This window comes from Atractosteus spatula, chromosome 2 (genome assembly GCF_055471065.1).
Source record: "Atractosteus spatula isolate fAtrSpa1 chromosome 2, fAtrSpa1.hap1, whole genome shotgun sequence".
NCBI lineage: Eukaryota > Metazoa > Chordata > Actinopteri > Semionotiformes > Lepisosteidae > Atractosteus > Atractosteus spatula.
In genome coordinates, this window is record NC_142707.1 from 70,112,469 (window position 1) to 70,127,356 (window position 14,888).

The window sequence follows — 14,888 nt, forward strand, 5'->3', positions numbered from 1 at the left end:
TTATCCCCCTGCTGTTTTCCTTGTTTACCCACGATTGTGTGGCCAGAGACAGCTCCAACTCCATCTACAAATATGCTGATGATACTACCATCACTGGCCGAATCACTGCTAATACAGGGATGAGGTCAGGAACCTGGTGGAGTGGTGCCTGGACAATAATCTCTCCCTCAATCTCGGCAAAACCAAGGAGCTGGTCATCGATTTTAGAAAGCGGGGTGGGGACCGCACCCCTGTTCACATCAAAGGGGTGGCTGTTGAGATGGTGAGCAGCTTCAAGTTCCTGGGTACCTTCATCGCTAATGATTTAACGTGGTCCCAGCAAGTAACTGGAGCTACAAAGAAAACAGTGCCTTTACTTCCTCAGACAGTTGACAAAATTTGGTCTATTTTCAACTGTCCTTACCACATTTTACAGGTGTGCTATTGAGTGTGCTCACGTGTGATATTACAGTGTGGTTTGTCAGCAGCTCATTGTCTGACCGGAAGGGGGTGATCAGGTCAGCCCAGTCCATCACTGGAGTACAGCTCCCCTCTATTTCAGACATTTTTACAGCTCGCTGTCCCAGGAAGGCTGGAAGTATCGCTGAGGACACCAGTCATCCTGGTTTCTCATTTTTCATCCCCCTTTCCTCTGGTAAGCGTTATAGGAGCATAAGGGCACGAACTTCCAGATTCAGAGACAGTTTCTTCCCACAAGCTGTCGGATAACCGAACTCCTACCCCTAGCACTGCCTCACACTGATGTTTTTTTTTCTAAGATGTATGTTATTTAACTTGTTGTTGCTGCCACTGTTCTGTGTTTGTTGTTGGTGTTTCCTTATTGTCTTTGTACTGAAGCATACATGCAAATAAGCATTCCATTACACTTGTGCATATACAGTAACAATAAACTGAACTGAACCAAAGCCCATTTTCCCAGTAACTAATTAACATACAGTATAGGTATGTATTTGAATTGTGGGAGGAAACCAGGACACTGGCATGCAGTAAATCATGCAGAAACAAATACACAACTGGTATCTAGTGGAAGAAAGCTTTGCATATTAAGTCAAAGGAATACATAAAATACAATGTCACTGTCTCAAAACACATATATAATAATATAAAAGTGTTTTCTGTCTCCATTTAAAACCTAAAGCAGTTTCCTTTATTTGAAATTCCTACAGATCTTAGAATAATAACCTGCAGCCACATGCCAATCCTAGTACTAATTCTGACACATTCATGGATCAGTCAGGAACCTGGCAAAATGTATAGCCCTCCTAAATAAATATTATGACCTAAATTACGGCCACAGACTTAAAAGGTAGTTGTACAATTCTCCCTGTTCTGGCCTATTTTTACATCCGCTGTTTCCATGGAAACCTGCAGATAACCGCTGAATGAAAGTCAAAGTTAACTTTTCGTTTTCTTGCGAAAGATTCCCAAACGTGTCTTTGAGGCTTTCTCATGGATATGTTTAAAATAAAACAGACGTTATGATTTTTATTATATACAAGATTTGTACAGAACATTGTAAACATTTCTTTCCAATAGTTCAAATGTAGCCAATATCAAGAACTCCACTCTATCAGGTTACATAAAGGTTACCCCTCAGCTGTATCATTCAGTATTCTTCAGTGGCTCATTTTCTGGCACTTTTTCAGCTTTTACAGAGAGAAATATGGATTTGACTGAATCCAGATATGCACACAACTATAGCAGGTTATGGCCAATCACACTGATTTAAAATATTTATATTTTTTATTTAGCATTTATCGTTGTCAACCACTCCATTACTTACTATAAGTTGAGGACCTTGGTCTTACCACCGATGATAATGTTCAGAATAATATTTTACTGTAAGAGCCACGAACATCACGCAGCCTACAGTATTTTTCGGCATGAGACTGGGGTCAAGGACCAAAGATGGCATAAGACAGTGTATTTTTCAAAATCCCTGGAGAGACTGATAGTGGTATAACCTGTATCTCTTGTTTCCTTTCAGTTACGTAACAGATCGAAACCAGCTAATGAGACAGTTACAATATGTCTTTCTCCTTCAACAGTTTTTAAATTATTGAAAAACAAAGTGGAGGGAAAGTCAGAGGCAAACAAACACATATAGTATAAAAAAATTGAACTCTATTTGTATTTGTCCCAAACTGAAAAAATTCTACCACACATTTATCCGTCCATTTTCTACAGTAAATGCTTCTTCCAATTCAGGGGTCACAGGGGAGCTGGAGTCCATGCCAGCAAGCAGCAGGTGCAAGGCAGGGTATACCCTGGATGGGACACCTGTCCAAAGCAGGGCACTCACAGACACATACCGGCACAAGCTCACACCAAGGCCTATTTCACAGAAGATAATTAACCTAGCAGTGCCTTTGGACTGCGTGAGGAAACAGGGGCACCTGACAAGAACCCACATGAAAACAGGGAGAACATACCAACTCCAGGCAGACAGTAGCTCAGGTCTGGAATTGAACCCAAGACCCCAGCAGTGTGAGTCAGCAATGCTCACCACTGCACCACCATTCTGCTTACCACCCATCCATCTCTAATCAAAATAAGAAACTAGAGCGATAACTGATCACCTTATTTCAAAACATAATGTACAGAATTAAAAAATCAGACACCCGAACAAGGCTCCACGGACAAAACATTGTTTTTTCTTTCTTCTCTTTTCAACATGGAATAAACCTATTACTTGTTCCACTGAATTAAAAAATATGCTTTTTGTCACTGTGCTGACCTACAGTATGTAAATGTGAGGTTGTAAGGAGAAGACACCATAGCACCAATCGACAGCAGTAGACATCGTTCCCACTCTTTAAGTGTATAAACACTGAGGACTCAAGGGAGACCATACTTACCATTATCAGGCAAGCAACGGGTGAAAGGCAGGGCACACTCTGGACTGGACGCCAGTCCATTGTAGGACACATTGACACCAGGGCCAATTTTCCCAGAAGTCAATTAACCTGCCAGCATGCCTTTGGACTGGGGAAACTGGAGCACCTGGAGGAAACCCATGCGAACATGGGAAGAACATACACACTCCATGCAGAGAGCACCCCAGTGAAAGATGTTCAGTACATGTTAATTTGGATAAGATATATATTGATATATGTCGGATGCAGTGAAATGTTTGATCTGTTCAACATACTTATATTCCCTGCACACATTGCCTCTGATTTTTTCATGGCCAAATCAAGCAAACAAATGACACATGTGTTGCAAGTACTCCAGTAAGATCATGACAGAAAAGGAGTTCTGCTATAACTGATCTAGCCACACCTGCCCTCAGACATTTCAGTGATTGTGGAAACAGCATCACATATAAATATATATTCTGTAAATTAAACAGCTGCAAGGGGTCATTTCAGAATTCTATTATGGGTCAGAAAAACAGACATTTGGTGTTTTATGATTTATAGAAAGAAAAACTTCATGCAAAGTAGATCAAAGTAGATCACAGTTTAGTTAATGATCTGTGTTTTATTACTCTATGTATAACATTATTACAGTTACTAAATTACTCAATTTACATTTTCAAGGAGAATGAAAATTTCTCCTCACATAACATTTTTTTAGCTGTTCACTGGCTTTAGCTTTTAAAAAGTCCCATTTCTGGCTGATGGACATTGACACGATCTTATAGTGCCATCTAGTGGTAGGAAAGTTTTCTCCTCCTACTGAGAAAAATTAAGTTTCTGTACCACAGTATATTAGGGTATCACTCCTATTCTACCACAAAATGAAAATACTATCTCCGAGGTTTTAAGAATCCACTCTGGTACTATTTTTTTTAAATTAATTCTTCAGTATTGAGGTGCTGTATATTTAATGGCTGCATATTTACTGTTTGAATATAAAGTTACTTTCTTAATGATGCCTGTAGAAGCACAATTCCAGTCTTAGTGGACATAAGTTGAACTTCTCCAGACCATGCTTGACCTTGACTACAAACCTAAACTTCAGTCTGCCTCTAGAGAGAGGGAAGTCTTGGAGCCGGCCATATGGACTTTGGCTGTCATCACATGACATGTTCAATAGAGCTTAACCAGCAGGGCCTTTGGGCGTTCAGTAATGTTTGGATTGATTGTGGGCCAGTGATTTGGAGGACATGATTGTTTGTCACATGCCCTCTCCAGTCTTTACCCAGACTTTAGCGAAGACGCAGATGACGAAAAGACTTTAACCTGTATTCTTGTCCTGCAAGTAACAAGTTACCCTTGTTTCAAATCAGCACAGTGATGTATTCAAGACACAGGATCTACAGTATAGACACTAATTATGAAAGGAAAAAGCCTGTTTTTCCAAGTGTGTTAAATTTCCAAAGACGGTAGAGGCTTTTCTAACATATGCATCAGGTTCCTTGTTAATTTTAAAGTAGTGATGATGGTGGAGACAAGACCATAGCTCCCTGTATGCTGCAAACTATTCCAAATTATGGGACTTTTTCAGATACTGTAAATGAACCATCATTACTCGCAGGTTTTCAGGTGATTCAGCAACAAAAACATCATCTGCAGAGAGTAGGTTACTGAATAAAAGGGTTAATGGATGCTTACTGGTTCTTCACAAGCCACCATCTATCCTAAACTCAACTAGGAGCTCAGACTAATCTCCACATGCGCATCTAAAAAGACAAGAAAAGTCCAAATCCTGCGGATGCCAGTATGCAACCCTGTCACATTGCCGTCTCCACCCCAAGCTCAGAAGACAGCTTAGTTGCGTACGATATTGTACACATCAGTACAGCGTTGCGTTTATTTCCTCTTGGAACTCGTAAAAATGTGACAGGAAGGTCAACTCTTTTAATGGTAGACTGCAAATGGCATTTTTGCTGACCATATCAAATGTCTTCTGAAGGTAGATAAGGGCTATGTGGAGCACTGTTTGTGTCTTTAACCAAACCCATAAAAGTCCAGCAAATCCAGGGACTCTTTGATGTCCAGCAAAGGGAAAGGTCCATGTAAGCAACATCTTCAAGCATTTGACTAGCCTTTAAGTCCTTGTCATCCTTAAGCACAAGAACTACCAATTGCTGTCACTGGGCAGTTTCTGGGGAATATTTTTTTGCAGGGATAGGGTCTTCTGGAAATTGATGTTGCCAATTTCTAAAGCCCAAAAGCCTGCCAGCCTGCTTACAGAAATCCAAGAATCCTGAATAGCAGCCGTCCTCATCAAGTTTAAAATGGAGATCTCCAATCTCAATGTCTATTGCGTCCCTCCTTTCATGGTATAAGCACTTACAATCTCATTAATTAATTGTGCAACAGCAGTCACAACTGTGAGGTTCTCATCTCCCTCCTGCCTAAAGGACAGTAACTCTCTTCCTACTCCCTGACGATCTCGTACTAGACAGTTTTCAGGTAGCATACCATAAAACTGAGATGTTGAGAGCAGAAAATTGTGGCAGCATAGACACTGGGAGGGAGCACTCTCTAAGCAAGCTAATTGCCCTCAAAGGCACTCTTCAGTAAGCAATTCCCACCCTCCGATCACTCTCTGCCAGCATCCCGTGCTAAAGTATTGCTACTTTATACTGCTTCTTTATACTCTGAAGACCATAAAAATTAAACTACACATGGGGCAAGGATATTCTCTGTACGTGGCTTAGACCCCTTCTTCCCCCTACATACACGTTGGCCAAGGCACCAAACTTTCTATCCTGCCCGAAATCACCAACCAAGCAGCGCAGCAGTGAAAAAGGAAGTATGATCTCAGCTCATAACTGGAAAGATGCCCTCTTCTATGTCCCACACTTACAGAACAGTATTGACCAGCTATCAAGGCTTTACTAACTCCAACCTGAGAAGTGAGAATATACCAGACATACAGACAGAGGTCGTGACAGACAAAATATTTAATAGCTAGAAAAATGCTGTATTCTCATTAAGAACAGTAACAGCGATTGACCTCATACAACCTACACTGTATATAGTCTGGGGGGTAATGGAAGTAAAAATAATTGTGGCATGAACAGAATATACAAGCAGTGTCTGCTGTGAGGATTGTGATGAAAAATGTTAGAAGTAAAGTACCAGAAAGCACCTTGTTGTATTTTCATTTAAAAAGGCTGATATTTTCATACGAAGAAATGTAAAGTTTTTTTTCTGTAGTTCAGTATGATTGTCCAGGTGTCTGCATATGTTTAATGACCAGTGTGTAAAGACGGATATTTAATACATTGATATGAAGATAGACTGAAAATCGCTGTGCTCAAAACATTAAAGCTTACAAACAAAAAGCATTGGTAATCATTTTAAAGCTTGCATATTAACAATAAGAAACAAATTATTTCCATCCATTTTATTTTAAATGGTTTGCTATAGTCACCATATTCATTCCCATAGCTCAAGAAATCAAACAATATTATGTACAGTACATCGTAAATATATCCATAACTTCATTAAAACCTAAAAAAGGAAAAGCTTGTGTTGGAGAAACCACACCACACACCATCACTGTTTTAGCTACATAGTATTTGACAATACTGTACTCAGATCTCATTAATTGAAATTCACAAGTAGGCTTTCTCCTTTTCCATGATTGAGAGAGCACAATCCTATGGCATTTCATTTGTTTCAATTTTGTTTGTTTTAATTGATAGCTGGTCCGTTCGCTGTACATAATGGAATTTCTTAAACTGTGCAAAATTTTGTCAAATGGTCACTTGAAAACTTGCCAAATTAAACATATTGCTGAGAATCTGAGAATTCAGTTTTAAAAATGACATGCTCATATCCTCCATTTTCCTACGGGGGGAAATGAAGGTCAAAGGGTTGTATGAAAAAACAAATGGTGTGCACAGACGACTCAGTGATATCTAACCCACTAAAGACCTCACTGCATACCTGTTCTTAACAGCACTTTTAAAGACACAGGTGAGGAAGCTGTCACGTGAAATACAAAGCTATCATTGAATGTTCTCTCTGCACAGGAAAATTGTACAATTTGTGAGGCATATAGGTTCTCCCTATTACATCACCTTGTGATGGTCAGAGGTCATCTGCATGTTAAATATGGTGACTTTTCTGAAGAGTCAAATGTTTCTTTTATCATGTTTACTAATTCAATTTGCAATCTGTCCAAATAATACAACACACAAAAGCTGCAATGCAATAACTTTAAACTTACTAAACTTGTAAAACTTTTAACGTTACTGAAAAAAATACTTAGCAAGCACCATCATGTATAATACAAAATGTTAAGAGTAATCCAATGTCTATGGCAGCATTTTGAATGGGAAAGAGTAGTGTACAGTGGTGGAAAAGAGCATATATTCCTACGTAGTGGAACTGCTGTAACCTGAAAACCTTATATATCCTACTCAGACAACACTCTCTACAAATGTATGATTTACATCACACTGGCAGCAAAACACTAAGATTTAAGATGAAGCTTAACATTTCCAAAGACAGCAGTTTAAAACAATGCAAAAATAATCAGATATTTTCAGAAAAGGCAACATATTTAATATGCAAGTACCCTGTGTTGATTTAGGTGCAACAAGCACAATCTGCATCTACTGTACAGCTTTCCTAGTCCGCTATTTCTTACGAAAGATGATCCACAACAATGTATTTTACAGAGACAGATATCCATTCACAGACTCAAAAATGTTAAGATGTAGCATAAAGAATGGAAAATATTGTGCTCAATTTCTCTGTACATCACTTGTTCCAACACTTTTGACCTCTAACTTCCAAACTAAGATTCAACTATAAACACTTGCCAATTTTTCTACCAGCACAAAACGATCAAATTAATTATAGCAAACAGTCTAGTACTGCACTGCATAAAGAATATTTGAAATAATTTACGTCATAACAGCCATGCTATTTTGTATGTGGTTAATATATTGAAATGAGGCACAGTGCATAATTAACAGGCTTTCAAGTTGGACCAAGTGATCAAGAGTAAACTACATAAAAAAGCAAGCTGTTTAAGGCAACTTGTGAAGACATTTGTGAAAAAGGAGGAAGCCTATTAACAACAGAGGACTGGAAATGGGGAACAGGACAAAAATAATCACCCTTCATTTTTGTCCACATTTTTAAAAAAAAAGAACTTTGTAAAAATGAAAATAGAAAGCATGACATAAGTTGAACTTTCAGTTACATGCAAATGTAATTTCTTGTCAGATCCAGTTAACAAGTAGCATTGGGCTTTTTAGTTTGCTCCTTCAAAGATATTGCTATTATGTGTTGTTATAATGGTGGTCTTTTTAGCATGGAATAAAACATAAATATTTCATCTTTACATATGCAGGTAAATCTAAGGTTTGCAAACGGGTTACGTGGCTTTAGGTCTCACTATTGTGCGACACCTGATGAATATGAAAGGCATATTGCATACTTTAAATACATCCCAGGTGCATCGACATTAATATGTGTGGTAACTGCTCCCAGATGTATCCCATTAGTACTATGACCTAAGCAGAAAAGCAATGCTCTCTCTGATGATAATTACACCACGGACCTCTGTTACTCATCTCATCACGTTCCATGGTCTCAAGATTCCGAAAAGTAAAGAAAAGGATTCCGAAATGTAATGTAGAATGAAGAATGTGATTGACCACTGTATTTGTTTGCATTTCTTTCCTGTGAAGAACTTATTCTTTACATTCCCACCTTTGAGAAAAGGCTGTATCAGGCTTTTACAGATGGCTATATGACACAAGATGCTGAACAATTATGCCAGCTAAAAATATATATCTGAGTTGGCTGTTACATTCTTTTTGTAATTATGAGCTATATTTCATATATTTTATCGAAGAGCCACAAATGTCTTTATCAAGATGGACATAACTATGTAAACTGAAGTAAACTGGCCAGTGAGACTGCTTTGTCACATTTTAGACACAAGAAAGCCTTCACATTTCCCTTTATGTTTAACTGCAAGGCAAAACATGCTGCGAACATACTGTATGACATTTTCATGGATGTTATGGTTATCTAGAATGTCTTTTCACTAATCATAATGCCAGATTACCCAGAAAATCTCAAGTTTTCCATGGATGATTCTGAACAATGAATGTGTGCCATACTGCATCCATAAAATCCTTGGCAAGAAAGAAGAAAGTGTACAGAAGTATACTTTTTACATACTTCTGAGACCATTTCTGATGTACAGTATACAAGAACACACGTTTATGCAGGGTTCTGGATTGATTTGACTCCATCACTCGGACCCTTTACCCCAGACCAATTATTATATGCAGCATGCTTATACACAGTAGATCACAGGTCTCTTTACAGTGCAAGAAAAGCCACAACCAACTCCGTCATACTGACCAAGGATTAATATTTCACTCAAAAAAGAATAAAAGTGAAAGCTGTTGCAGACATGTATAAGCTTCCAGATCACACAAAAGATGACAATCCTTAAAACAAACCAGCAGATATTACAAAACGTGAGCAGTCCATTTATCTGCAGCATGACTTGGGGCAGGGAAGGCATCAGATCTGGGCATCATGAAGTACCCTGTCTCTTTTGTTGCTGTGCTCTGATAAGTTCGAGCTGTTTTTTGCACTGCTGGTAATATGTGGAGAGACTTTTGTTTTCTTCTAGAAGTTTTTTATGTTCTTGAACCAGGCGGGACGTGTTTTGCTGATCTTTCTCATCCTGGTCCAATTCAGCTATCAGCTCATTCCTGAAAATAATTCAGAAAGAATTAAAGAAAATGTTTTACTTCCTTGAATCTGCATGTAGAGTTTGCTCACCATCACAGCTCTGTCACATCTGTAAGCTAAAGAAGTCTCAAAAGTCAAGTTTTAATTTTCGGTTTTCCAATTTCATTCTTGTGCAATGGAGTGTAAAAAGGTACAAAAGGCTTTCTTAGACACTGGTTTTAATTACGAAACAACATTGAAATACGGTAGCTAAAACAGGTCACAAGCCTTGTTCGTGTAAAGCGATGGATAAGATCAAAGCATGGCCTAGTACGAATTTTCGTGCTTGATTTCCTGACACTCTAGTGTAACAACCCGTCAGTAATCCTCACTGTGCTCTAGGCTTCTGCAGGACAGGTAGCAACAAGCATGACTCGAACACCAAATCTGCAACAGTTAAGATACTGGAGTGTTAGATTATTGATGAGCGCACAGGTGGAGGTCATGAGCCTCTCCCTCACTAGCAGAAAAGTGGGCCAAGGTCTGGAACATCTTTACTACGGAACAATGGGACACCGGACGTATAATAAAAAACAAAACTTAAATAATAGTCGAGGAGGGAAAAAGTTGTCAGCTAACAAACTGGGGAAGACAGGATTTAAGAACATGAACAAAATGGCAGCTACCACTGCTGGAGAGCTAAACCATCTTACCAGCCTTATTTTAGTATTATTCAAATCACTGTTCACTTCAAACAAGAAATCAGTAATGATTTTGATTAGATCAATGAATGCTACAGCATGAAAAATATGTGCAATGGCACCAAAAACAATGAGGTAGTGCTTCTGTTTACTATCTAGTTTATAAACTAGAACATGTTCTTCTGCCCATCCAGCATGTTTAGTGTTTAAGTAGCTTTTTTATTCGGAGACCTCATCTCCTACAATTTATGTTCTCAAGTCGAAGAAAAACGAGCCAACAGGTTTATACAGAGATCAAGACTGACTTGTTTGAACTTGACGAGTCTGGAAGTCAACAGTAATTGACTGTAAGGATTTGTCTTTTCATTTTTAGAATTGCCAAGTTTCTACATAGTTTATGAACTCAAAAAGTATAAGTTGTTATCCTAAGGTCCAAATGCAAATGCAAAAATAGTGCACCTGTGTGAATGAATACACAGTTTGATCCTTTATTTTTAAATAACAAAACCTCTTGCAAACAGCAATACAGTGACTAATCTGAAACCTGCGGCGCCACTTCATGTTTGCTCAAAACAAATTTGGGCATTGACACGGCTGCATTTAAGTGACTGAAATACAGCATGGGCGTTCAAGCATGCGTTCACTGCTGAATCCTAGCTAATTCCTTGCCATTTACAGCTGTGTTGCTACAACACCTGTGTCCTGCCTTCCAGGTGCGATGTGTGTATTGCTCTTTCAGCTTGTAATGACCTTAGTTTTTGTATTACTAACTCGCTGTATATCCATTAGCTTTATTGTAAATTTCATACCTATAGTTTTAGGACAAATAAATTTGTAAGTGCTATTGTAAGGTATCCCAGATAAAGACATCTACTGAACATTTTTTTGAAATGCTAATCTAAAACATTAAAAAAAAAACTTGAACAAGTCAGTCGGTCTGAAATTACTAGTACACTTGCATGGCTTATTCTACTAGTTCGGCCTCAGATACTCAGACAAAGCAGCATACAAAAAAGCAGCATGCAAGATTTAAAAGCTAATTTTTTTATTGTTTTAAAACATCAGGATTTGTTTTAAAGACTTGTTCATGACACACTCTACTATAAACAGGTCTGACATAACGAAGGGTCTTCGGTTTGGTCATACTGTTATTTTGAGGGAAGAAGGGAATTTTGTTAAATGTTTTTACTCTGACAACAGACAATAAGTGTCAGTAATATTCCTACAAAAATGGATTAAACATTAAGTATCCATTTATAACATTACCAAGCATGTTTTTCTATTTTTGAACTTATCAGATTTACACATTTTTTAATCAAATCCACAATTCCAAGCAAGGGAAAACTACAAAAATATATTACTGCAATTTTATAAAACGCAGGTATAAGGCGTGTTCACTGTTGAAACTATTGTAAGTACTAAGGACATCTCACCATTTCACTTAAATATCTAACAGATTCTCTTCACATCTAATTCTACTGCAAAACATGGCAGTCAATTTTCCAAACCACATATGGTTAGCAAATCTGTGTAATAAAGAATTATTGTAATGTAAAAGCAGAGTAAATACCGAACTGAACACAAAATCAGACATAAAAGATTATAGAAAACCAGCATTCCTAATTCAGCACAACTCATCATCTATAAATAAAAATGACTACATATAATTAAAATATAGGCATGACTTCAGACAAACTTGGCGTTCACTGCTTAGGAGCACTGTTTGTCTTGGACATGTTGCCTAAATTCAGTAATTGCTTTGGATAGTCTTCTTCAGGATGTATCATAGGCTTTCCTTTAAAGTCCTTCCTTTAAATATAGATGCTTAAAAGCTGACAGGACTTTCATTGGCGTTGAACTCCTAATTATGTCACGTCCCCTCATGATTGAAAGCAACACAGCTCTAATACGCCTATTAAGATCACCTGCTTTCTAAACGTGACAAAAAACGATTATGTAAACTATTCTATGATGAGCAAAAGCAGCTCCTTTAAGCAAGACATGTTATATTCCAAGCAAGTACTACAAAATAAAACTAAGAACGTAAATAATAGGTCAGGAATAGTTGTTAGCACTGTTCCAAAATTGGCTTTAGCAGCGGTGAACCTGTACAGCTTTCAGAGCCTCAAAATGAGTTTAATAAAGGATGATGCAAACTGGAACTGTATGTATATTTGTGTAACTGTTTATGACTTGTATGTTACCACAGTTGCCCTAGTGCATTGACTGATCTATAGTGACACATCTTATAAACAATAAAATTCATGTACTTCTGATTTTTTGCTATTTCAACCTTTTCTTCACTTACTTTCTCTGTATCAGCAATGCAATTTCCGTTTGAACTTTTAGGTATTCCTGTGCCATTTTGCAATGCTGTTCAAACACTGCCATGGATTCTTTGGAGTTTGGACATGGAGCAAGTGGCTGAAAATAAACACACATGTTGCCATTAATTGATACTGCAGCTTAGGACTTGCTAGACTGTAATGCACATATATTTATACCAGCAATCAGAATCATCTAAGCTTTTAAAAATACACTCCAAAATCAAAATGTCTCACTTGCTTTGCCAAAGTAGACTTATATTTACATTCCACTTTTTATATAGCATCATTTCATCTATTTGCAACAAGAAGTAATCCAACCTTAATTAAATTAACATACTCAAATTTCAGCGTCCTTGAAATCATCTTTTGGTTGTGAAATTCAGCCAAACGATCACAATTTTTTTTTAAGGAAACAATAAAAATGCATCCAAGTTCACAGCAAGCAACTGCTAAATGTTGAAAAATAAAAACTCCCGGTTAACATTACTTTGCAAACTGTTAAAAAATTTGGAATACTGGGTACAATTAAAAGTGAAAGTGAAAATGCAAAGCAAGACACGCTTTCATTCGTGAACACAGAGTCACCAGAAAGGTACCTGCAGCTGGTGATCCAAAGTGAGATATGCCATGGGAATGGAATTGTCAGACCCATTGGTATCTAGGAGATGTGAAGGAGAAACATTAGGCAACATCAGACAAAATATAGCCGATTAAGTTACCAACCGCCACCCAAGCAGAACTGTTGAAACTTCCATTAAGAGCAATGAATGAGTTAGTTTCCTTAAGAGAGAGCTAGAAGGCTAAGTATCATATGCAGGAGATTTGGAGAGGATACATTGTGCTCTCGACACTCAGAATAAAATTGTTTGCAGATATTACCAACATCTACTCCAACTCTCAATGTAACCTGGCACAATAGTACCTGCAACGTAATTCTCTCTTGTATTCAGACTTTCCCCTTCTAGCATATCTTATTTTAAATCTGATGCAAAAGGCCATTTAAAACATGTATACATGTAAATATGCATTAAATGCTCAAGATTTATTCTGCACCTAAAGACTACACACATTTTAAGAGGACTTCTTTATAGTGTCTAAAAATAACCAAAACTTATAAATTAAACCTGTGAAGCTGAAATTGTATTCCCCTGACAAGATGAAAACACTTGTGATTTCCTTACTGTGCTTTGCATTTAAAAAATACAACTTTACAAGAGGTATTATGGCACTTACAAGACCAGCACAGCAATACATACAACCATTTTACAGATTCACTTCAAAAACGAAGTGGAAATGTCTTTAATCTCCATTTAGAACAAAATGCACGCTTCAGATTAACGTGAAACTGGGTTCTACCTGCAGAATCATCAGGTGAGAAGCCTAAACTCCTGGCCTTGTCTGTCGGAGTGATCATCCTTACACTGGGACTGGATGACCGGCTGCTGTTCCGACTTCCCTAAAAACAGCACAATTGGGGAAAGAAATAAAAAGCTGAATTAAAACAAATAAATGTAAAGAAAATATAGTGAGCAAAAACGTAACCCACTGCTGTATTTTTGTATACATTTTCTAACTAATCTTCAGCTGGGTGCTATCAGTGAATGACACATCTTCCTGCCCCTCGTTTCTCCAACATTGGTGAAGCTTCTGCACTGTACAGGGCCTTAGAGAAACTTGCCAAAGTAAGAGACTACCAGGTGAGTTTACTGAGCATGAAAAGAAACGAATCATGCATTTTAAAAAATAAAGCCAACAGAATTTGGTTAATTATTGTTTTTTGTCAATGTGATTAATTGGGTTATTCATGAATGACCATGATGCACTTGAATGACTGCTCTATAAGCACTAAATCACCTCGTTAGCAAGACAAATAATTGATTGGGCTTGAGTGATAAGGTGATTTAATCCATTGGATGTGAAACCTGGCAAAAATCTAGAAGGAAAATCCCACAAAACCCCCAATGTTTCCCATCTTATCAACAGAAGAGCACCTTTTGACTATTAATTTTGAGGCTGAACAAAGTCACCTCAGGTGGACATGCCAGCAGTGAACCTGTCATTTTAGCAATGAATCAAGGTTTTGCTCTGGCCACTCTGACTGACGTCAGCACATACAGTGCAGAACAATACTTGTTGTGTACAACAGACCAGTCAATAGGGAGTTCTAGGTGTGCTGGTCTGAGCAATTGTGTCAAGTCTCTACAGAATCCCATGTAATCAAGGCTGATGACAGCATGACTGCACAGTGTTGT

General features: G+C 37.8%; 1 protein-coding gene across 2 annotated transcripts in view; it reads right to left on the reverse strand.

Annotated features, from left to right (window-relative positions):
* Window positions 1-6,288: 6,288 nt before the first annotated feature.
* map3k7 (mitogen-activated protein kinase kinase kinase 7) overlaps window positions 6,289-14,888 on the reverse strand; it is a 32,547-nt gene continuing 23,947 nt past the window's right edge. For both annotated transcript variants that reach the window (XM_088905056.1, XM_088905049.1), the window contains 4 exons: window positions 13,993-14,092; window positions 13,233-13,294; window positions 12,618-12,733; window positions 6,289-9,649 (listed from right to left, as the gene is read on the reverse strand). In XM_088905056.1, coding sequence (XP_088761182.1) covers window positions 9,469-9,649; window positions 12,618-12,733; window positions 13,233-13,294; window positions 13,993-14,092 — 459 coding nt within the window. In that variant the 3' untranslated portion in view covers window positions 6,289-9,468. The remainder of the gene's footprint in view (window positions 9,650-12,617; window positions 12,734-13,232; window positions 13,295-13,992; window positions 14,093-14,888) is intronic.